This window comes from Phaenicophaeus curvirostris, chromosome 27, assembly GCF_032191515.1.
Source record: "Phaenicophaeus curvirostris isolate KB17595 chromosome 27, BPBGC_Pcur_1.0, whole genome shotgun sequence".
NCBI lineage: Eukaryota > Metazoa > Chordata > Aves > Cuculiformes > Cuculidae > Phaenicophaeus > Phaenicophaeus curvirostris.
Genome location: NC_091418.1, coordinates 6226021 through 6250075, shown reverse-complemented (window position 1 = coordinate 6250075; position 24055 = coordinate 6226021). Strand labels below are relative to the sequence as shown.

At 45.7% G+C, this 24055-nt stretch overlaps 1 protein-coding gene across 1 annotated transcript; it reads left to right on the top strand.

The window, feature by feature from the left end:
• The first annotated feature begins 12348 nt into the window (after window positions 1-12348).
• Window positions 12349-15489, top strand: LOC138731473 (sentrin-specific protease 2-like). Its single transcript, XM_069877415.1, has 6 exons — window positions 12349-12477; window positions 12604-12807; window positions 12935-13017; window positions 13503-13587; window positions 14713-14808; window positions 15427-15489. Exons 1-6 carry the CDS (start codon window positions 12349-12351, stop codon window positions 15487-15489), a joined length of 660 nt encoding a protein of 219 aa, XP_069733516.1.
• The last annotated feature ends 8566 nt before the right edge of the window (window positions 15490-24055 follow it).

The following is a 24055-nucleotide window of genomic DNA, read 5'->3' as shown; positions in this document are numbered from 1 at the left end:
TCAAGCTGCCCCAAAACTTGATTGTTTTACCCCACATCCCCTCACAAAATCCCCCAAAATGCAACTTTTACCTGACCACATCTCTAAGACTCTTTACACCCCAAATCTCTTCCCCAACTTCCCCCAAACCATGTCTTTCACCTCAAATACTCTTACATTTTGCTTCAAACTCCCCCATATGTGATTTTTTACCCTAAATGCCCTCACTAAATCCCTTAGTGCTTGCTCCCAGGCCGGCAGCATCTCAGCTCAGCAAGAGCTATGACACTCAATTCCTTTGGCCTTGCCGGCTCCTCTCTGTGGATTCTCTGGTGGCTAATACGAGGTTGAGCTGATGCCCAGCCCACAAACATCATTCTCCCTGCTCCAAACCCATTGAATCTGGAAGCATCCAGCCGGGAGGAACCGTGTTAGGGTGCTGGGGAATAAGCCAGGCTCAACCCCCCACGGTTCCCCCTGCAAATGCAGTAACTCCCTACAGGGCAGTGCCTGCCCCCTCGCTGCTGCCTGCGATCCATGTCCCCCCAGAGCAAACCCAGCCTTTCTCTCCCCTCCCCAGGCACCCGCAGGCCCATTGCCACTGCCTGCCCTGCCACCACCTCCTACCCGTGACGGCACCCGGGCCGTGAGCAGCATCCGGCACCGCGGGTGGGATGGGGGAGATGGGTGCTGGCACTGCCCCGCTGGGTGGGACACGGGGGCTTGGGCCTCTCATCCCCCCTAGCTAGAGCAGTATAATTATCTGAGCACCTTCAGCATCCAAGTCTCCAATAAAACACAGTGCTCTAAAGACTGGAACTTCTTCTGGAACTTCAGTGGCTACTCCGGGATGATCAGGGGTGCACGGAGAGGGGAGACCTTGGCGATACGGAACCTCCCTTTGGAAACATGGCACTGTGGAGGGCAGTCAGTGTCTTGGAAGGTTATGTGCAGTTGTGAAACTGTGTTCCGTGTTCTTTCCTCAGAGCTCCGTCGGACAGTGCTGATGAGCCACCAGCAAAGAAGGCAAGAACAGGTACTGCATGTGACACGAGGATTTAATGTGCCCCTTTTTCCTTAGGTTTCCTGTAGTGGAGGGAACTCTAGCATTTCTTCTTCACCCTGCTGTGTGTGAGGTGCAGCTCCACCCTCTGAGCTTAGAGTGTTGAAGTCACGACATCTAGGTTGCGTCTGGCAATGCTTGAATATGAATTCTTCCCTGCATCCTTGCGTTGTCTCTGGACTGGGGCATTTATCTCGTCATCTTGGTGCAAGAGCTGCCTTGGGGGCAGTACTGCAGTTCTATGTCCACCATTGGCTTGCCAGAAGAAATTGTTTTAAATGCTAATTTCAGCTTGTAAATCCTAGTGATTTTTTTTTTTTTTGGCAGGGGGTGGGGAGTTGGGAAAGAAAGAGGGGACAGCACCACCCCCAACAGTAGCTACTGACTAAAATGCCTTTGGAAGAATTTTGGTGTACTGAAAAACTGTTCAAACTGGCCCTCAAGACACATTATTGTGCCAGTGATGTTTATGGCTGCAGATGTGACTCTGCCCCGTGCAGAACGTCACAGCACGTGGCTGTTTGCAGCAGCGGAGTGCGATATATTGCTGCTCGCCCTCAGGCACCCCTTGCTTGACTGGGAGTTGTGAGCCTTTAGTCCATTTCTAGTGCTGTGCGTGGCTATTTCAGTGACAGCAGAGCTTCGGAACGACGTCAGCTGACTGCACGGTACCACAGCAGGTACAGTTAGTGAGCTGAAGATGGGTAACTGCTGAAGGAGTTCCCTTCTGCAGAGTGGGCTCGTTAAAGTGGTTTGCTGACTGGTGGTTTCCTTTGGTGCCAGCACTGTGTTAGTGCTCTGCGTTTCATAGAATCATGGAATAGTTTAGGTTGGAAGGGACCTTAAAGCCCATCCAGTCCCACCCTTCGGCCATGGGCAGGGATACCTCCCACTGGACCAGGCTGCTCAGAGATGAGGTGCTCAGGGATCTGGTTTAGGAGTGGACGGGAATGGGTTGGATTTGATGATCTCAAAGGTGTTTTCCAACCAAACAATTCTACGATACTCAATGAAACTGCCCAAGTTCAAACTTCCTGACCGTGCAGTCATCATTACCAGTGTTTTTTATATTTATCACCCAGGAAGCGAGGACTTTGTGCATCTGATGGTAAATGAAAGCTGGCTTCTTGTTCTCATAAGACTGCTTTTCTGTGCAGGTTTCAAAGATGGAGATGTTTGCAGCTCACAGGTGCCTCCGAGAGGAGATGTGACCAGGTAGAGTCTCTTGTAATCACTGTTCTCCTGTCATTTAGCTCTGCGTGTGTCTCTTATCCAGAACAATTCCATGGGACTGTATGGATAGATAGCTCACTCCTCTCTCTTTTTCTCTCCCTCACCTCACAGGGTGGAAAACACTGTGGAGGATGGGAGGCCAGGGCAACTTGCCGCTGCAGAGGTAAGTTTGTGTTATTCGTGATTTCACTTCTTAAGCAAATGCAACTCTTTGTGATCAGAAATGCTCGTCCTCCTCACTCACATATTGCTGAGTGAGTAATGTGTTTGTGGCGGTTGGTTTGCTCAGGGAAAGAGGGAATGTTGTGTGAGAAGTAGTGCTATCACCAAGGGGTTCCGGCTGTCCTTTGTTTAGTTTCTGGACTATCACAAGCACTATGCTCTTTCTCTTCTCCATGCTTACTGTTTTGGGCACAGCTTGGAAGTCTTGCACTCAGACTTAGTCGTCCTGCAAAGCTGGGCTGCGGTATCTTTAGTCCTGGCTTGTTTTGTGAGGCTGGCTCTACACTTCCAACTTTCATCTCTGCTTGGGATTGAGATCACACAGTTTTACTAGTGGAAATGGGAGCTGTTAATTTAAATCTCAATTTGATACGCACAGGCGGAGGCTCTGCTGGGGTTCTTTAATGCCAAACTGACCTGGTGCCTCTCCTGCCTCTGCTTAGCTTTGAGGGCAGCGCTGCACGGCTGGAATGCATTCCTCAATAAAAAGTAACTTTGCGGATTGCTGGCTGGATGTGTGTACACAAATCCTTCCAATTTTATACATCAGCAAGATTTTCTGCACTATCACCTAGCAAAAAAGTGTGTTTCCTTGCTCACTTAATGTCCTTTTGCCCAACAGAACCAGAATGGATGCGACATCTCAGGAGATGGGTTATACGAATTACATCCAGCATCTGTTCCTTCCAGAAAATCACCCACCCTTGAGGTTGAAGCAAACAAATCCCCAGACTTGGGAAAAAAAGGAGATGACTTTCCTCCAATCACAGAGGTACCATAGCTGATATTTTGTTAGACAGGACACAGTGCTAGTGTCAGCAGTATAGCTGATTTTTAAGGATTTAATATGCTTACGTGCTCCTTCAGTAGAGCTCACCTAAGAGTTTATGGGGCTTCTGCTACCAGGACAAAAGCTAGGCCAGGCTTAACACCACAGCAGTGCTAACCCGATTCACCAGGTTAAGAGGCAGAGCCTCTTAAAAGGATTTTATCCTATCCTACTGTGTTGGTGGAACCTGAAAACTGAGCTTTGGCTGATCCATAGCACTGCATTGCTTGGGGGCAGCTGGGGAGCAGAGCTGCGTGTGGGCCCTCAGGACCCCGCAGAGCCCTCTGTGTGTGCTGAGCCTTGCAGTGGCTGGAGGAGTTAACTTAGTTACACTGTTCAACGGGGAGTGGGAGTCCAGGTTCCCCTTTTTACCTGAATTTTGGCTGCTTTTATTCTTTGGAGTGCTGACCTAATTGACCACCTCTGGTTTTGCCTGTTGAGGAGAAAGGCAGAGGCTAACTTGTCCTTTCCAAGGGTTTACAAAGTCTGCTCAGTAGAAGGAAAACCAGGTGTTGTGCTTAATTTGCCAGCCCAGATGCAACCAAGAAGGGGACCTAGTGGTCTATTTGCATTTCTTATGCAGGCTTAGATGGCAACATCCATCTTGCAGATAGCTGGATGCACAGCGTGGACTTGTGGTTGCGTGACTCCAGTGTAGCTGCCTCAGTTTACCTTACGTAACCCTCAGCATGGCGAGGGCTGCAGCATCACGTGGGAAAGGGGTTCTCTCTACTTCTGTTAATTTTTCAGCTCCTTTAGTGTGTTTGGTGTCCACATGTTGGCTATCGGCTTTCTTTTGTGGAAACAAACTGGGGCAAAGCTGGGCTGTGAAGTTGAAAGTTGGGGTGCTGAACTGACAATGAAGTGCTGTTACTAACTTAGCAAAAAGCTAGTGCCTGAGATTCATTGCAGGCTTTCTTGCAGCTGAAAGCTTGTTAGTGTGCTCATTACTGGATTTCATGAGTCCTTCCCCATTTAATTGTTTGGTTTAGGCCATGGAGAGAGAGATCGAGGCTGCATTTAGCCACGGGGATCCAAGTGATGTCCTTAGCAGTTCCTTCAAAATGGACATCACTCGTTTTGACATCTGCACGCTGCAGGAAGCTCACTGTCTCAATGATGAGGTAAAACTGGCCACAGCATGACGATATCTTCATTTGGAGCAAAGTCTCAAGGCCCTTGTTGCTGTATCATTCTTTTGGTAAGCTAGTGTCTGGTTTTACATCTCAAGCTTACTCTTTATGGTACAGATCATTCATTTTTACTTGAACCTTGTGAGTGCAAGGAGCAAGAAGGAAGAATACCCAGCAGTGCATGGTTTTAGTACTTTCTTCTATCTCAAATTAACTTCTGGTGGCTACGCAGCAGTGAAGAGATGGACAAGAGATGTTAATCTCTTCGAGCACGATATTGTGTTTGTGCCTGTCTACATGACCTACCATTTTACTCTTGCGGTGAGTAGAACTGGTTTTTCCTTGGGAATTGGATAGGGAGAGAAACCTGGTGACAAAAGCCATGTCTGTTTTGACGTGTGTGCAGCAGAAGTTTGTGCTTTGTCTGACAATCTTGTAATCACAGGTCATCGACATGAGAAAAAAGACCATCGAATATTTTGATTCTGCAGCAGTCAACAGAAAGAACGAGATCTGTGAAACTCTGTTGTAAGTAACGGCTTGGGTGCGGCTTTCACGTTTTGAATTATCAGAAGGCTTTTGAACCTTGTCCAAACTTGTCACTGGAACACAACTGCAAGTTTCCACATTTCTTTTAGATAACGAAGCAGGAATCTTTGCCTTGCTGTGAGTCGTGTGACATTGGCTACTTAGCTTGTACCACACAGTCCCCTCCAGTCAGGGCCTTGGGTACCTGGGTTCTGCCACCTTCCCACCACACACACGCACACACAGCCTCGCTGCCAAATACACGGTAGCCTGGTGCCACCTGTACTGACCCTGTTAGGAGCAAATGCAACTGGGCTTTAAGGAGTGAGCTTATGCTTTTGTGGAAGCCTCTGTTGGAATCACTGGTCTCATTCCTGACTAGTAAACTTTAACTCGCAGCCTCTCATTATGTCTGTAAATGTAAGACTTGGATTTTTCCTCTGAAAGCATTAAGTCAGCTGCTGTATGGATGCTCTGACGCAGTGCTGGCCTGCTGCTCAGCTCCCCGTGATCCTACAGCAGCTCTGTTTTTGTTGACCTGCATTTTAGAGGCAAAGAGTTATTTTGATTTGCTCTCAACAGCAAATACCTACAAGAAGAAAGTCAGCAAAAAAGGCACCTGGAGCTCGATCGTTCGGAGTGGACGCTTCGCAGCATGCGGTCACATGTACGTGAGCACTTCTGGGATGTGAAATGTGAACTCTCAACTCCTTCTTCATAGAGGTCTTGACACTCTCTAAGTCCAAGCTTTTAGAAAAGAGCCATATGCATCTCATGTTCTTACGGTGCCACCTTAGGCTGCGGCTGACCCAGGAAACCATGGAATCGCAGAGTGGTTTGTGTCAGGAGGGACCTTAAATCCCGTCCAGTTCCAGCCCCTGCCATGGCCAGGGACACCTTCCACACCAGCTTACTCAAAGCACCATCCAACCTGGTCTTAACCATGCTGGGATGAAATCTTTCAGCATAACCTCTCCTTGCTAGATGTATGCTTCAGTTTTTCTATTTAGTCTGCCGTATTCAGGTGAATCTGACTTTTCCCCAACTTCCCAAGACAAACTTAATCAGTTTAGCACTTGTTGGCGAACACAGGCTTTGGAAATGTGTTTGGAATTTGGGGTAATTATTCTGGTTGGGAGCACAAGTCCTGGTGTGTGACAAAGCAGAGGGTTGAGTGGGTGTTTCCCTGAGTTGGGCTCCAGGAAAGCTGGGGAGGGGCTTACCAAGGGCATGGAGCGATAGGGCAAGGGGGGATGGCTTTAAATTGGAAGGGAGAAGATTTTTGTCCTAATGTGCAATCCAAATTCCTCATGATGAGGGCAGTGAGGCCCTGGCCCAGGTTGCCCAGCGCAGTGTTGGCTGCCCCGTCCCTGGAGGTGTTCAAGGCCAGGCTGGATGGGGCTTGAAGCAGCCTGATCCAGTGGGAGGTGTCCCTGCCCAAGGCAGGGGTGGGACTGGGTGGGCTTTGAGGCCCCTTCCAACCCAAACCATTCCATGATTACTTAGTCTCTTCTAAAATTGTGGAGAGAGAGAATTTGACTCCTGTATCTTGGGTCTGCCGGAGCAGGGAGGGCATCTTTCTTAGGAGGCTGCTCTCCCTTCTCAGCCTGCCAAGAACTTGGATTGTAACACCCAAGTGAAGAGCTGATGTGTGGTCAATCAGGTCTGTTCCTTGAGTTGTGTGATGGTGATTGGATTGTCCCAAGTGTCTGTTAGGATGGGTAACAAGTAGTGCTTCCAAACTGCCTCTCTTTTACGGTATTGGAAAATTCTGCTTCTTTGCATTCATTAGGAAATCCCTCAGCAAGAAAATGGAGATGACTGTGGAGTTTTTGTATGCAAGTATGCAGATTACATCAGCCGAGACAGACCATTAACTTTTACACAGGTGAGTGGGAGTTCAAACTGGCTCCAGACATCTTTGCTCAGATACAAGAGCCAGGGAATGTTAGAGATTCCTAGACTGTCCTGAGCTGGAAGGGACCCACAAGGCTTATTGAGTCCAAGTGCTGTCCCTGCACAGGACACCCCAACATTCCCACCGTGGGGCTGAGGGCGTTGGCCAAAGCCTTCTGGAATATTGTCAGGCTGTGACTGCTTCCCTGGGAGCTGTTCCAGGGCTCCACCACCCTCTTGGGGAAGAACCTTCTCCCCGTGCTCAACCTAACCCTCCCGTGGCATCTTCCTGCCATTGCATCGGGTCCCGAGTTCCACAGCAGCTGCTGATTGTGCCTGGAGCAGGGATGGTGGTTCTATCCCTTGCTCTGGTGTTGGTGCGTAGCTGGTGGGGTTGGAGCTCCACGGTGGCCTTGGAAGGGCAGAGCTGTGTTCTCTATCCTTATATCTGGTGTCTGCTACCTACTTCACTTCATGCGATGCCACAGGTGGTGGGGTTTGGATACCTGGCCCTTATATCTTCTGGAGAAATGGATTTTCTGCTTTGAGATGTTTGTGCCTATTTTCTGCCTTGACTTTGTGTTTAAAGGATTTTTCCTTTTCTTTCCAGAGTGATATCCCTTACTTCCGGAAGAGGATGGTCTGGGAGATCATCCACCATCAGCTGCTGTGAGCCATTGTCTTAGCTGACAGGAAGGCTGGGGAGAGGCCCTTCATCAGGAAGGGCTGGGATTGGGCAAAGGGGACCAGTTTTCAGCCAAAAGAGGGGAGATGGAGATGAGATCGTAGGGAGAAATATTTTGCTGTGAGTACGGGGAGGCCCTGGCCCAGGTTGCCCAGCGCAGTGGTGGCTGCCGCATCCCTGGAGGTGTTCAAGGCCAGGTTGGATGGGGCTTGAAGCAGCCTGGTCCAGTGGGAAGTGTCTCTGCCCAAGGCAGGGGTGGGACTGGGTGGGCTTTGAGGCCCCTTCCAACCCAAACCATTCCATGATTACTTAGTCTCTTCTAAAATTGTGGAGAGAGAAAATTTGACTCCTGCATCTTGGGTCTGCCTGAGCTGACTGTAGCCAAGCCTCTGAATGGAAGCTGCCTCCTTGTGGAAATACCCTTTGCATTTTGTCATGACAGCAGTGCATGAGACAGGGTGTTTCTGTCAAGGGATTAAATGAAAATTGTGATTTTTCTGGTTTTTGCTGCACCGCAGGGGTCAAGCCTATGTGAAGCCACCAGTGCTTATTGAGAGTCCCCTGGAAGAACACAAACCTGAAGGAACCCTCTACCCGAGCGTCCCACGGAAGTCCGGTGAGTATCGCCGTGATTCATAGCTGTTCCCCTGCGCAGGAAGACTTCAAATCCATACACCATATTCCCCTAAGTCTCAAGAGCATAGATTGTGCTGAAGAGATTTGTCAGTGATGGTGTGCAATTAATCCATGTCTTTTTATAGTGAAATATGTACCAGGCAGCGTGTTTGTGCTGGTGTAGCTTCTGTCAGATCCTAGAATGGAATGAGCTGGAAAGAACGGGAAAGAAAGAGGAGGACAGCACCAGCCCCAACAGTAGCTACTGACTAAAATGCCTTTGGAAGAATTTTGGTGTACTGAAAAACTGTTCAAACTGGCCCTCAAGACACATTATTGTGCCAGTGATGTTTATGGCTGCAGATGTGACTCTGCCCCGTGCAGAACGTCACAGCACGTGGCTGTTTGCAGCAGCGGAGTGCGATATATTGCTGCTCGCCCTCAGGCACCCCTTGCTTGACTGGGAGTTGTCAGCCTTCAGTCCATTTCTAGTGCTGTGCGTGGCTATTTCAGTGACAGCAGAGCTTCGGAACGACGTCAGCTGACTGCACGGTACCACAGCAGGTACAGTTAGTGAGCTGAAGATGGGTAATTGCTGAAGGAGTTCCCTTCTGCAGAGTGGGCTCGTTAAAGTGGTTTGCTGACTGGTGGTTTCCTTTGGTGCCAGCACTGTGTTAGTGCTCTGCGTTTCATAGAATCATGGAATAGTTTAGGTTGGAAGGGACCTTAAAGCCCATCCAGTCCCACCCTTCGGCCATGGGCAGGGATACCTCCCACTGGACCAGGCTGCTCAGAGATGAGGTGCTCAGGGATCTGGTTTAGGAGTGGACAGGAATGGGTTGGATTTGATGATCTCAAAGGTGTTTTCCAACCAAACAATTCTATGATATTCTATGAAACTGCCCAAGTTCAAACTTCCTGACCGTGCAGTCTTCATTACAAGCTTTTTTTTGTATTTATCACCCAGGAAGCGAGGACTTTGTGCATCTGATGGTAAATGAAAGCTGGCTTCTTGTTCTCATAAGACTGCTTTTCTGTGCAGGTTTCAAAGATGGAGATGTTTGCAGCTCACAGGTGCCTCCGAGAGGAGATGTGACCAGGTAGAGTCTCTTGTAATCACTGTTCTCGTGTCATGGTGGTAAATGGAGTTTACTCCAGCTGGAGGCCAGTGACAAGTGGTGTCCCCCAGGGCTCAGTGCTGGGTTCAGCCCAGTTCAATGTCTTTATCAATGACCTGGAAGAAGGCATCGAGTGCTCCCTTATCAAGTTTGCCGATGACACTAAGCTGGATGGATGTGTGGATCTGCTGGAGGGTCGGGAGGCTCTGCAAAGGGATCTAAACAGGCTGGACCGCTGGGCGGAGACCAATGGCATGAGGTTTAACAAGGCCAAATGCCAGGTCCTGCACTTGGGGCACAACAACCCTAAGCAGTGCTACAGACTGGGAGAAGCCTGGCTGGAAAGCTGCCTGGAGGAGAGGGACCTGGGGGCGTTGGTTGACAGCGACTGAACATGAGCCAGCAGTGTGCTCAGGTGGCCAAGAAGGCCAATGGCATCTTGGCCTGTATCAGAAATGGTGTGACCAGCAGGTCCAGGGAGGTTCTTCTCCCTCTGGACTCGGCACTGGTAAGACTGCTCCTCGAATCCTGGGTTCAGTTCTGGTCCCTCACCACAAGAAGGTTGTTGAGGCTCTGGAGCGAGTCCAGAGAAGAGCAACAAAGCTGGTGAAGGGGCTGGAGAACAAGGATTACGAGGAGTGACAGAGAGAGCTGGGGTTGTTTAGCCTGGAGAAGAGGAGGCTGAGGGGAGACCTCATTGCTCTCTACAACTACCTGAAGGGAGGTTGTGGAGAGGAGGGAGCCGGGCTCTTCTCCCAAGTGATGAGGGACAGGACAAGAGGGAACGGCCTCAAGCTCTGCCAGGGGAGGTTCGGGCTCAACATAAGTAAAAAATTCTTCACGGAAAGGGTTATTAGGCAATGGAATGGTCTGCCCAGGGAGGTGGTTGACTCGCCCACCCTGGAGGTGTTTAAGGTACAGGTGGATGAGGTACTGAGGGGCATGGTTTAGAGATTGGTGGGAATGGTTGGACTCGATGATCTGGTGGGTCTCTTCCAACCTGGTTATTCTGTGATTCTCTTTAACTCTGTGTGTGTCTCTTATCCAGAGCAATTCCATGGGACAGTACGGATACATAGCTCACTCCTCTCTCTTTTTCTCTCCCTCACCTCACAGGGTGGAAAACACTGTGGAGGATGGGAGGCCAGGGCAACTTGCCGCTGCAGAGGTAAGTTTGTGTTATTCGTGATTTCACTTCTTAAGCAAATGCAGCTCTTTGTGATCAGAAATGCTCGTCCTCCTCACTCACATATTGCTGAGTGAGTAATGTGTTTGTGGCGATTGGTTTGCTCAGGGAAAGAGGGAATGAGTGAGAAGTAGTGCTATCACCAAGGGGTTCCGGCTGTCCTTTGTTTAGTTTCTGGACTATCACAAGCACTATGCTCTTTCTCTTCTCCACGCTTAATGTTTTGGGCACAGCTTGGAAGTCTTGCACTCAGACTTAGTCGTCCTGCAAAGCTGGGCTGTGGTATCTTTAGTCCTGCCTTCTTTTGTGAGGTTGGCTCTACACTTCTGACTTTCATCTCTGCTTGGGATTGAGATCACACAGTTTTACTAGTGGAAATGGGAGCTGTTAATTTAAATCTCAATTTGATACGCACAGACGGAGGCTCTGCTGGGGTTCTTTAATGCCAAACTGACCTGGTGCCTCTCCTGCCTCTGCTTAGCTTTGAGGGCAGCGCTGCACGGCTGGAATGCATTCCTCAATAAAAAGTAACTTTGCGGATTGCTGGCTGGATGTGTGTACACAAATCCTTCCAATTTTATACATCAGCAAGATTTTCTGCACTATCACCTAGCAAAAAAGTGTGTTTCCTTGCTCACTTAATGTCCTTTTGCCCAACAGAACCAGAATGGATGCGACATCTCAGGAGATGGGTTATACGAATTACATCCAGCATCTGTTCCTTCCAGAAAATCACCCACCCTTGAGTTTGAAGCAAACAAATCCCCAGACTTGGGAAAAAAAGGAGATGACTTTCCTCCAATCACAGAGGTACCAAAGCTTATGCTTTGTTAGACAGGACACAGTGCTAGTGTCAGCAGTAAAGCTGATTATTAAGGATTTAATATGCTTACGTGCTCCTTCAGCTGAACTCACCTAAGAGTTTATGGGGCTTCTGCTACCAGGACAAAAGCTAGGCCAGGCTTAACAACACAGCAGTGCTAACCCGATTCACCTGGTTAAGAGGCAGAGCCTCTTAAATGATTTTGTCCTATCCTACTGTGTTGGTGGAACCTGAAAACTGAGCTTTGGCTGATCCATAGCACTGCATTGCTTGGGGGCAGCTGGGGAGCAGAGCTGCGTGTGGGCCCTCAGGACCCCGCAGAGCCCTCTGTGTGTGCTGAGCCTTGCAGTGGCTGGAGGAGTTAACTTAGTTACACTGTTCAACGGGGAGTGGGAGTCCAGGTTCCCCTTTTTACCTGAATTTTGGCTGCTTTTATTCTTTGGAGTGCTGACCTAATTGACCACCTCTGGTTTTGCCTGTTGAGGAGAAAGGCAGAGGCTAACTTGTCCTTTCCAAGGGTTTACAAAGTCTGCTCAGTAGAAGGAAAACCAGGTGTTGTGCTTAATTTGCCAGCCCAGATGCAACCAAGAAGGGGACCTAGTGGTCTATTTGCATTTCTTATGCAGGCTTAGATGGCAACATCCATCTGGCAGATAGCTGGATGCACAACGTGGACTTGTGGTTGTGTGACTCCAGTGTAGCTGCCTCAGTTTACCTTACGTAACCCTCAGCATGGCGAGGGCTGCAGCATCACGTGGGAAAGGGGTTCTCTCTACTTCTGTTAATTTTTCAGCTCCTTTAGTGTGTTTGGTGTCCACATGTTGGCTATCGGCTTCCTTTTGTGAAAACAAACTGGGGCAAAGCTGGGCTGTGAAGTTGAAAGTTGGGGTGCTGAACTGACAATGAAGTGCTGTTACTAACTTAGCAAAAAGCTAGTGCCTGAGATTCATTGCAGGCTTTCTTGCAGCTGAAAGCTTGTTAGTGTGCTCATTACTCCATTTCATGAGTCCTTCCCCATTTAATTGTTTGGTTTAGGCCATGGAGAGAGAGATCGAGGCCGCATTTAGCCGCGGGAATCCAAATGATGTCCTTAGCAGTGCCTTCGAAATGGACATCATTCGTCTTGACATCTGGAGGCTGAAGGGATCTCGCTGGCTCAGTGCTCAGGTAAAACTGACCAAAGCATGACGATATCTTCATCCGGCGCAAAGCCTCATGGCCCTTGTTGCTGTATCATTCTTTTGGTAAGCTAGTGTCTTGTTTTACATCTCAAGCTTACTCTTTATGGTACAGATCATTCATTTTTACTTGAACCTTGTCACTGAAAGAAGCAAGAAGGAAAAGTATCCTGCAGTTCAAGCTTTTACATTTTACTTCTATTGCAAACTAGCTACTCGTGGCTATGCAGCAGTGAAGAAATATACCGAAGATGTTAATCTCTTCACGAAGCATATTGTGTTTGTACCTGTCTTCATGAACTGCCATTTTACTCTTGCGGTGAGTCGAACTGGTTTTTCGTTTGGAATTGGACAGGGAGAGAAACCTGGTGACAAAAGCTGTGTCTGTTTTGACGTGTGTGCAGTGGAAGTTTGTGCTTTGTCTGACAGTCCCTTTGTAATCACAGGTCATCGACATGAGAAAAAAGACAATCAAATATTTTGATTCTGCAGCAGTAAAAAGAAAGAAGGAGATCTGTGAAACTCTATTGTAAGTAATGGCTTTGGTGCGGCTTTCAAGTTGTGAATTATCAGAAGGCTTTTGGACCTTGTCCAAACTTGTCACTGGAACACAACTGCAAGTTTCCACATTTCTTTTAGATAACGAAGCAGGAATCTTTGCCTTGCTGTGAGTCGTGTGACATTGGCTTCTTAGCTTGTACCACACAGTCCCCTCCAGTCAGGGCCTTGGGTACCTGGGTTCTGCCACCTTCCCACCACACACACGCACACACAGCCTCGCTGCCAAATGCACGGTAGCCTGGTGCCACCTGTACTGACCCTGTTAGTAGCGAATGCAACTGGGCTTTAAGGAGTGAGCTTATGCTTTTGTGGAAGCCTCTGTTGGAATCACTGGTCTCATTCCTGACTAGTAAACTTTAACTCGCAGCCTCTTATTTTGTCCATAAATTTAAGCTCTGTTTTTGTTGACCTACATTTAAGAGGCAAAGAGTTATTTTGATTTGCTCTCAACAGCAAATACCTACAAGAAGAAAGTCAGCAAAAAAGGCACCTGGAGCTCGATCGTTCAGAGTGGACGCTTCGCAGCATGCGGTCACATGTACGTGAGCACTTCTGGGATGTGAAATGTGAACTCTCAACTCCTTCTTCATAGAGGTCTTGACACTCTCTAAGTCCAAGCTTTTAGAAAAGAGCCGTATGCATCTCATGTTCTTACGGTGCCACCTTAGGCTGCGGCTGACCCAGGAAACCATGGAATCGCAGAGTGGTTTGTGTCAGGAGGGACCTTAAATCCCATCCAGTTCCAGCCCCTGCCATGGCCAGGGACACCTTCCACACCAGCTTACTCAAAGCACCATCCAACCTGGTCTTAACCATGCTGGGATGAAATCTTTCAGCATGACCTCTCCTTGCTGGATGCATGCTTCAGTTTTTCTATTTAGTCTGCCGTGTTCAGGTGAATCTGACCTTGCCCCCACTTACCAAGAATAACTTAATCAGTATAGCTCTTTTTGGCGAACACAGGCTTTGGAAATGTGTTTGGAATTTGGGATAATTATTCTGGTTGGGAGCACAAGTCCTGGTGTGTGACAAAGCAGAGGGTTGAGTGGGTGTTTCCCTGAGTTGGGCTCCATGAAAGCTGGGGAGGGGCTTACCAAGGGCATGGAGCGATAGGGCAAGGGGGGGTGGCTTTAAATTGGAAGGGGGAAGATTTTCGTCCTAATGTGCAATCCAAATTCCTCATGATGAGGGCAGTGAGGCCCTGGCCCAGGTTGCCCAGCTCAGTGTTGGCTGCCCCATCCCTGGAGGTGTTCAAGGCCAGGCTGGATGGGGCTTGAAGCAGCCTGGTCCAGTGGGAGGTGTCCCTGCCCAAGGCAGGGGTGGGACTGGGTGGGCTTTGAGGCCCCTTCCAACCCAAACCATTCCATGATTACTTAGTCTCTTCTAAAATTGTGGAGAGAGAGAATTTGACTCCTGTATCTTGGGTCTGCCGGAGCAGGGAGGGCATCTTTCCTAGGAGGCTGCTCTCCCTTCTCAGCCTGCCAAGAACTTGGATTGTAACACCCAAGTGAAGAGCTGATGTGTGGTCAATCAGGTCTGTTCCTTGAGTTGTGTGATGGTGATTGGATTGTCCCAAGTGTCTGTTAGGATGGGTAACAAGTAGTGCTTCCAAACTGCCTCTCTTTTACGGTATTGGAAATTTCTGCTTCTTTGCATTCATTAGGAAATCCCTCAGCAAGAAAATGGAGATGACTGTGGAGTTTTTGTATGCAAGTATGCAGATTACATCAGCCGAGACAGACCATTAACTTTTACACAGGTGAGTGGGAGTTCAAACTGGCTCCAGACATCTTTGCTCAGATACAAGAGCCAGGGAATGTTAGAGATTCCTAGACTGTCCTGAGCTGGAAGGGACCCACAAGGCTTATTGAGTCCAAGTGCTGTCCCTGCACAGGACACCCCAACATTCCCACCGTGGGGCTGAGGGCGTTGGCCAAAGCCTTCTGGAATATTGTCAGGCTGTGACTGCTTCCCTGGGAGCTGTTCCAGGGCTCCACCACCCTCTTGGGGAAGAACCTTCTCCCCGTGCTCAACCTAACCCTCCCGTGGCATCTTCCTGCCATTGCATCGGGTCCCAAGTTCCACAGCAGCTGCTGATTGTGCCTGGAGCAGGGATGGTGGTTCTATCCCTTGCTCTGGTGTTGGTGCGTAGCTGGTGGGGTTGGAGCTCCACGGTGGCCTTGGAAGGGCAGAGCTGTGTTCTCTATCCTTATATCTGGTGTCTGCTACCTACTTCACTACACGAGATGCCACAGGTGGTGGGGTTTGGATACCTGGCCCTTATGTCTTCTGGAGAAGTGGGTTTTCCCCTGTTAGATGTTTGTGCCTATTTTCTGCCTTGACTTTGTGTTTAAAGGATTTTTCCTTTTCTTTCCAGAGTGACATGCCGTACTTCAGAAAGAGGATGGTCTGGGAGATCATCCACCAGCAGCTGCTGTAAGAGGTGTCCGATGAGAGCAGCACTGTGATCACCTCAAGGTGACTGATAAGGCTTTTAGTTATTTTTCGAATACTTTATTTGGATGGGTAGTAGGCACACAAATTTTCCTCTTTAGGCTATGCAGTAGTGGTTAAGGTGGGGTGGTGGTTTCCCGGTTATGGAGGCAGTAACTCTTGTTGCTGTTAGCTAAGGCACCTGACAACACACAAGCAGAAAGGTGGCTGTGATGGGGAGGAGCCAGCACTGTCAGCCTCCGTCACTGAGATGCAGCACACGTGGCCACGTTACAGGCAAAGAGGACTCTCACCCGCGGTGCTGGCGACCCCTGCGTTTGCTGAGCTCATCTGGGCTCCCTGCTTGGCTCCTCGAGGGGACAGGGTTTTAAAAATTCAAGAAATCTTACGACAAAATCAATTTATTATGATGGGGAACAAAGAATTTCACTAATAATAGATTGAAGCAGAAATGTAAATAGTACTTAGAAAAGCTCTTTTTAAGATACGCAGGAACCACATGCTTTTTTTGTAATTCCTCATAAATATTGGTCAACGTTATTAAAAAAAAAGTTATCATAAAAAAAGGTTACGAATCATTTGAAAGAGACACATTTCAAAGTTATAAGTGTAACACTCAATCTCCATTCTAATAATAGTTATCATTTAGCATGTGTTTTAACAGGAAATTTCAAAAAGATCAGGAATATTTAATGAATTATTACAATTTACTGAAATTATCTTAGTATTACCATTGCTTTATATTCCTGGTTTTACTTCTTTAAAAGGTGGACAAACTAAATGGTAGACCTTTTCTTTATAGTGTCTGTTGTTTCTTATGAATATAGTAATGATGGAGCAGAATTTCTCACCCTTAATTTTTTGTTTGGACCTAGAAATATTGTCATTTAGTGACATTTATGTTCATTTTGGCAGAGAGATATTTAAAGTATGTTATAATTCTTTTCTCCTTCCTCTCATTTTTCTCCTAGGGTGGGTGCAAACATACAGTTTTCCTGTGAAGACAATTATGTGCTGTAAGGTTGTAAAAGCATCACTTGTCAGAGATACGCTGACAGATGTGCTGGCTGCCTGGAGTGACCACAGGCCAATTTGCAGAGGTAGGTGTTATTCCTGGAATTTTTTTCCTGAAGTTTAAACGGGTAATTTATAATTTCTGCTTCAAAATACAACTAAATTCCATTCAAAACAAAGCAAAAACTGTATATATCCTATATATGTGTGTGCATATATGTGATTATGTACATTCAAACATCTTTCTGTAGTTTGAAGCATGCAAGTAAAGATGCAGAAACAGTATCAATTCAGGGAACTCATTTCCTTTTAATAGCTTTTCTTCTTTTTGTCATGTTAAGCTTCTTTTAATTAGAACTTGTTAGCTAGGTTTCAGTTAATTTTTCTAATTAAATTCCAAAAGAATAGCTCCTCACAATCATATTGCATTTCTATCAGTTCCAGATATGTACATATTCCTCATTGTATGGTGAATTCCCTTCTAATTCTTCTGTTTTGTGCAACCTTACATAGGTTATTACCTAACCTTCTGACTTCTTTTCTAATTGTTTTCTCATCCTGCTTTGAACTAATGAATAAGTTCCTCCCGTTGCTTTAAAGCAGGAGAGGGGAAGGTGGCTTTTTATTTGTTTGTTTGGGTTTTTTGCATTACAGTCTACAATCTAAAATAAAAGCAGAGAAAAATATGTAAATCCTGTCAAAGTGGTCCAAAACTGAAGTATATAGGAAAAGTAAAGAGTATCTCTGTATGTACGGAACTTTTCCTTTTTCTTAGTAGAAAAATTGAGTTGCAGATTTGGATTGTACATATTAATGGCATTCTTAACTCTAGAAAAGTGCTTGCCTTATGCCCTCCTAGAACCAGATCACCTAGCCAGGACAGGCACTAGAAAACAGGTGAACCCACCACCATGAATATCAAACAAATGAAAACATAAAAAATCCCAAAGAAAAAAACTAACAAAAAATGCATACAAATTTTTTCATATACTTTATTTTTCATTTTGAGGTAGATGAAAGAAGTACTTCTTATACTCACAAATTCCTATGCTGAATGGCAGTTACCGGGGCAGCAAATGATAGGCTGTGGAGGGAAGGAATTTCAACACCTGGACTGAATTTTTCCTAGTTCAAGAATGAGCTAAAGCATAATCTCACTTATATAAAACTCAGATACTTATTAAAAAAAGTTCTATTACGTAGTTATTTCATAATACCAAAAGAAAAACAATTTTTCCTGTTGCTAGAATAAGTTTTTTCAACTTCTATAATGACAAATGTAATATACTTGTAAATTATGCTTTCTTCATTAAAGAATATAAGCAGCAGTAGTGGGTTGATCCCAAATGACATTTAAAAGTCTACCCAGCCCCTCACTGTCTTGCCCCCAGAAGGATGGGGGAGAGAACTGGCAGAGGAAAAGCTGTGAATTCATAGATGGATATCAAGACCGTTTAATACGCAAAGAAAATCTGTACAAGCAACCAAAGCAAAAAAAGGTTTTTATGTTTAGCCATTTCCTGGGAAGCAGGGCCTCAGCACAAGTGATGGTTACGTGGGAAGACAAATCTGTAACAATGAACATTCCCACTTCCTGCTTCTTTCCCTGAACTTTTATTGCTGACCATGTTGTTATGTGGTATGGGATATCCCTTCAGTCACTTGGTACCAGCTCTCCCAGCTGTGTTCCCTCCCATCTTCTTGACCACTCCCAGCCTACTGGCCGTCGGGGCAGCGTGAGATACAAAAAAGCCCTTGATGTTGTGCAAGCAATGTTTAGCAACATCCAAAATCCTGTTGTGTTCTCAGCGCTTTTCTAGTTACAAGTGTAAACAACAGCACGTATAAACTGCTATGAAGTAATTTAACTCCATTACAGTCAAATCTAATAAAATTACGTAAATACAGCTCTTGGGTAGTTTACTACAAACTATATGCAACATGAGTAGTATTACATAGGCGTATCATGTAAAGACTGTAGAATCTAAAACATAGTAAAAGATAAATAAATAACACTCCTACACTTTCCAGAGCAGCAAAGCAGCTGTGATTCCTAAGTGTCTCTTGAGCTCAGTGTATGTATGTATGTGAAAAATGGAAATATACCTTCTCAGTATTTGATTTCATGCTACTGCAGAATAACGTGTCCATGCAACTCCACTGTTCCCTCGTTAGTCTTTTTTTGTCTTTGTTTTTTATTCTATCTCCTGAATGTGTTATTCTTTGCTAATACATTGCAGAAATGAGCTGAAGTAATCTATGCCTGGTAAAAGTAATGCTCAGCAGAAAGGGGCTATTTGCTGCTGAATTATCTGTGTGTTATTACTGGTGTTTGCTGTTCCTTCCAATTTATTATCTGCAAATATCTTTATAATGCTTTACTCCCTCCAGTAAACTTCTAACAAAATAAGCTAAATTACTCCCGTACCACTGTTAAAACCTCGGTTGGAAAAACAAGTTACTTTCTGCAAATACAGAGTCATAGAAAGGTTTGGGTTGGAAGGAACCTTAAAGATTATCTAGATCCAACCCCTGCCATGGGCAGGTACTAATAGATCAGGTTGCTGAAAGCCTCACACAACCTGGCCTTGAACACCTCCAGGGATGGGGCATCCATGACCTCTCTGGGCAACTTGTTCCAGTGCCTCAACGCCCTTGTGGTGAAGTTTCTTCCTAGTCACAGGAATCATCTTACTGAAAGCAAGTTCCTTCATTATTGATGTTAAACAACATCCATGTAATGACCTTACTTACCAGGGCACAGGATGGGCTGGTGGCTACTTGGAGACTTAGAGCTACAGAGCCTGCCTGAGGCAGCCGTGCAGGGGCATGTCTTGAAACAAGGGCCCATCCCACCACTTCAGGCATGGAGCAGGGCAGACCAGGGGCATTTCCAGCCTTGGACATTGGGCGCCTTCCTGGGATTCATAGAATCACCAGGTTGGAAACAACCTCTGAGGTCACTAAGTCCAACCATACTGATCTGCTACTAAACCATATCCTTAAGTACCTCATCTACCTGTCTTTTAAATACCTCCAGGGATGGTGACTCAACCACCTCCCTGGGCAGCCTCTGCCAGCGCCTCATGACCCTTTTGGTGAAAAATTTTTTCCTACTATCCAACTGAACCTGCCCTGGTGCAACTTGGGGCCATTCCCTCTCGTCCTGTCCCCTGTCCCTTGGGAGAAGAGGCTGACACCCACCTCACTACAGCCTCCTTTCAGGTAGTTGTAGGCAGTGATAAGGTCTCCCCTCAGCCTCCTCTTCTGTAGGCCAAACAACCCCAGTGCCCTCAGCCACTCTCCGTAAGACTTGTTCTCCAGGCCTGTCACCAGCTTTGGTGCCCTTCTCTGGAAAGGCTCCAGCTTTCCGTAAATTTTTAATGGAAAGGGTCACTGGGCACTGGAACAGGCTGCCTAGGGAGGGGTTGAATCACCTTCCCTGGAGGGGTTTAAAGGACAGGTGGATGAGATGCTGAGGGTCGAGGTTTAGTGATTGGTAGGAATGGTTGGACTAGATGATCCTGTGGGTCTTTTCCAATCTTGTGATTCTGTGATTCTCAATGACCTCCTTGTAGTGAGGGGCCCAAAACTGAACACAGGATTCAAGGCGGGTACAGGCCACGGCTGAACGGAGACATCAGAGCCTAGATGAGGGTCAGCATCAGCAGAGACTGGGCAGGCACAGCCACGACTGTGGTGGAACCGCAGGCAGCTGCTCAGTGCGATCGCTCAGGCAGGGACTGATAGACTAATCCCACCCTGAAATCGATCCCCTGAGCACACAGAGAGTGGCCCCAGGCGTGGCTGATCAGGGCAGTTTAGGCTTGTTAGTGCCCTCAGGAACTGGATGGACCTAATATAAATGTTCCCAGGTGGTTTGAATCCCCTGAATCCTTACAGCATTTCATCCTTGTATTAAGTACGTGCTGTGCAAGGTTATCGTAACAATTTTTGTGCAATGTTTTGGAGTAACTCCATTTCCTAAACAGACCTCTGGATGGAACTTCAATTGCAGTTCTTGCTTAACATTTTTTTATTATTATTATTTTTCTTTTTTTCCCTCTTCCTTAAGATCAGATGGGATAACAGTAACATAATAACAACTTGGCTTTAAAAAGAGCTGAAAGAGAGAAGTTTTCTAGACTTTCTTCTTTGTGAATAGCTAGAGGAGTTACAAACTGGATTCAAAAGCTTATTGGGACAATGTTGCACTTCTGCTCTGCATTAATTCCTTTTGTGGCAGACTTCATGCAGGGAGAAGTGAAAAAAATTAATGTGTAAAATAAATTCTACTAGTTGTAATGCTGGAAACGCGTGGCGCTTGCTTCAGTTAGGAATAAGAATATTCTCTTCAGCCTAGGAATGGGCTCTTGTCAGACTGTGTTAGGAGAACGTGTTTTGCTTGATACACAGAAGATGCCAAGCTTTCTGTATTGCTAGTAGGCACCATACAGTGACATACTTACATGTGTTCTTTTTTTCCATGTTAAAGCACCAACAGCTTGTTAATAATCATCAGTATGCTTCAGTAGAATTTCCTATATGGTTGAGAGGGTTTTTTGGCTCCTAATGAGATCATTGTGGAAGATTTCCTTGTGATGTGTATGAGACTTAAATGAAATTCATGGAAGAGTCATAAGACAGTTTGTTACCAAATCCCTTTGAGCATGAGGTGTCTCTATAACAGAGTCAAAAACATTTGCAGGATCAGGTTACTTTCTAATTCTACATAGCAGCAGAGAGAAGATGCAGAGTAGTAAAACACTATTATATTTGAAGCCAATATGTCAATGACGCAGAGTAACCTCCAACAGTTGCAAACAGCTTTCATCAAGAGCCTTTATAATGAAACCATTTTCTGCTTACAATTTTAAAACTTCAAACTAAAGATCATCAGTTCTGTTTCCCCGTTCTTCATACATTTTACTGTAGTTTTCCTGAAGCAACAAATTCTCTCTATTCATTTTCTCATCTTTAAGAAAAACTTCTTCAAGGATACCCTGTTTATTTTTTCACTTCTGGCTTTTTTTAGACCCATTTCCACTAGCATGTGTGCTCTTTTCAAAGTTGTTTGCTTGATCTCCTTGTAAAGATCAGAGTAATTCACTTTTGTGCTGGCATCCTAAAACATATTTAGAAGCTAATAAAACAGGTCATCTTAGTAGTGAAAAGAACAGGTAAACCCAGGAATTTTTGAAATGTCACCTTGCCATGTTCCCTATTTCCATTCAGGGAGAATGGCTATAGAGAAATTTCTGTTACTATTCCTAAAAATCTGGTTCTGCTTTTTCTAATTACTTGCAATAGCAATTAAGCAAAACTATAAAGTGTGGAAGTGGCTAGGTTAAAGGAAAATGCATCTAAGGAAAAAGTAATTATAACAGGAAATTTGCTTGCAGAGCTTCCATTTGGTACCTCCTTAGGTGTCTCATATTTTTAAGCTTTTTTTCTTTTCACAGTCTATCTATGTAATCGCAAGTAATTTTTCTGAATTGCTTCCAAGGGAATTTTGCCTCATGCGTTTTAGAAAGCAAACAGGTTAGCTGGGTGGAAGTGTCGATCTGCTGGAGGGTCGGGAGGCTCTGCAAAGGGATCTGAACAGGCTGGACCGCTGGGCAGAGTCCAATGGCATGAGGTTTAACAAGGCCAAATGCCGGGTCCTGCACTTGGGGCACAACAACCCTATGCAGTGCTACAGACTAGGAGAAGTCTGTCTAGAAAGCTGCCTGGAGGAGAGGGACCTGGGGGTGTTGGTTGACAGCCGACTGAATATGAGCCAGCAGTGTGCCCAGGTGGCCAAGAAGGCCAATGGCATCTTGGCTTGGATCAGAAACGGCGTGACCAGCAGGTCCAGGGAGGTTATCCTCCCTCTGTACTCGGCACTGGTGAGACCGCTCCTCGAATACTGTGTTCAGTTCTGGGCCCCTCACCACAAGAAGGATGTTGAGGCTCTGGAGAGAGTACAGAGAAGAGCAACAAAGCTGGTGAAAGGGCTGGAGAACAGGCCTTATGAGGAGCGGCTGAGAGAGCTGGGGTTGTTTAGCCTGGAGAAGAGGAGGCTGAGGGGTGACCTCATTGCTCTCTACAACTACCTGAAAGGACGTTGTAGAGAGGAGGGTGCTGGCCTCTTCTCCCAAGTGACAGGGGACAGGACGAGAGGGAATGGCCTCAAGCTCCGACAGGGGAGGTTTAGGCTAGACGTTAGGAAAAAATTCTTCACAGAAAGGGTCATTGGGCACTGGAACAGGCTGCCCAGGGAGGTGGTTGAGTCACCTTCCCTGGAGGTGTTTAAGGCACGGGTGGACGAGGTGCTGAGGGATATGGTTTAGTGTTTGCTAGGAACGGTTGGACTCGGTGATCCGGTGGGTCTCTTCCAACCTGGTTATTCTGTGATTCTGTGATTCTGTGATTCTTCTGTAAGAAGTCTAATAGATTAATATTGTTTCCAGTTTTTCTTAATGAAAATTGATTCTTTATTTTAATCACTTCCGAGTAAGCATATTTAATGATGATGAACACATTATTGTTGCTTCTTTTTTTTTTAATTGCAAAACAGTGTTGAATCTGGATTAGCATCTTGGAGCTGCTTTTTTCCCCCCAGCATATAAATCAATATTCTTTAACCATGTATAGGCATATTGTTCCTGCTGATGTTGATCCAATCCATTGAAGACAGACGAAGACTGAAGATCTATGTCTATGCAAAGCTGTCTTACATTCATTCTCAAAAAAATACCTGACAAATAACCCTCTCTCCACCTAACAAATCTTAAAAATCGCTCTGATGATTCAGAGCTTTATCAACAGAAGAAATATTTTTGTCTAAGTATGTCTGTGTAAGTAGATAAGTAGATATGTCTAAATATATCTGTTACTCTCCCATAGACATCCCCGTAGTCAATTGAAAGGGTAACTAAATGGCAGTTTTGTCCACCTTAATGCAGGTATGTGACTGTAGATGGAGCCATGATATTTAGTTGATAAAACTTACATATTATGAATCAGATTAAAGGAATTGAAGTTAGACCTCTTAACTGTCAACCACTGGAATGTCTTTCCAACACATTTTGTGTGTTAGCATAGAATAACAATTAGCATGGAAGTGAAGGTAACAAGATTTTGTTTAACAGTCTAATATTTCTTCACACACAATATATTTCCCAAAACCAAACCTTTCTTGTGACATTTCCTATGAGCTTCAAAAGGCCTTTAAATCCTTCATTTATTGTTTATATCATATTACTTTTTTATAAATGATTTTACTATTATTAAAGGGGTGACCATTCACATTTGTTTTTAAACTGTAGTGTAAAAGAGCTTGCGAGTTTAACCAAACGGAGCATATTTAAATAATACTTCAACGTATTTTCTCAAAGATTATTCTATCAGGTTCCCCCACCAAACATAACATAGAACTTGCAATAAAAAGTAAAAGTCTTATATGCATACATATTTTTATTGTTGGAAACAATTCTGCTTTTATGCTTCCATATAATATTTTTTCTTTTCTTTGCCTTTATTAGACTTGACTTAGT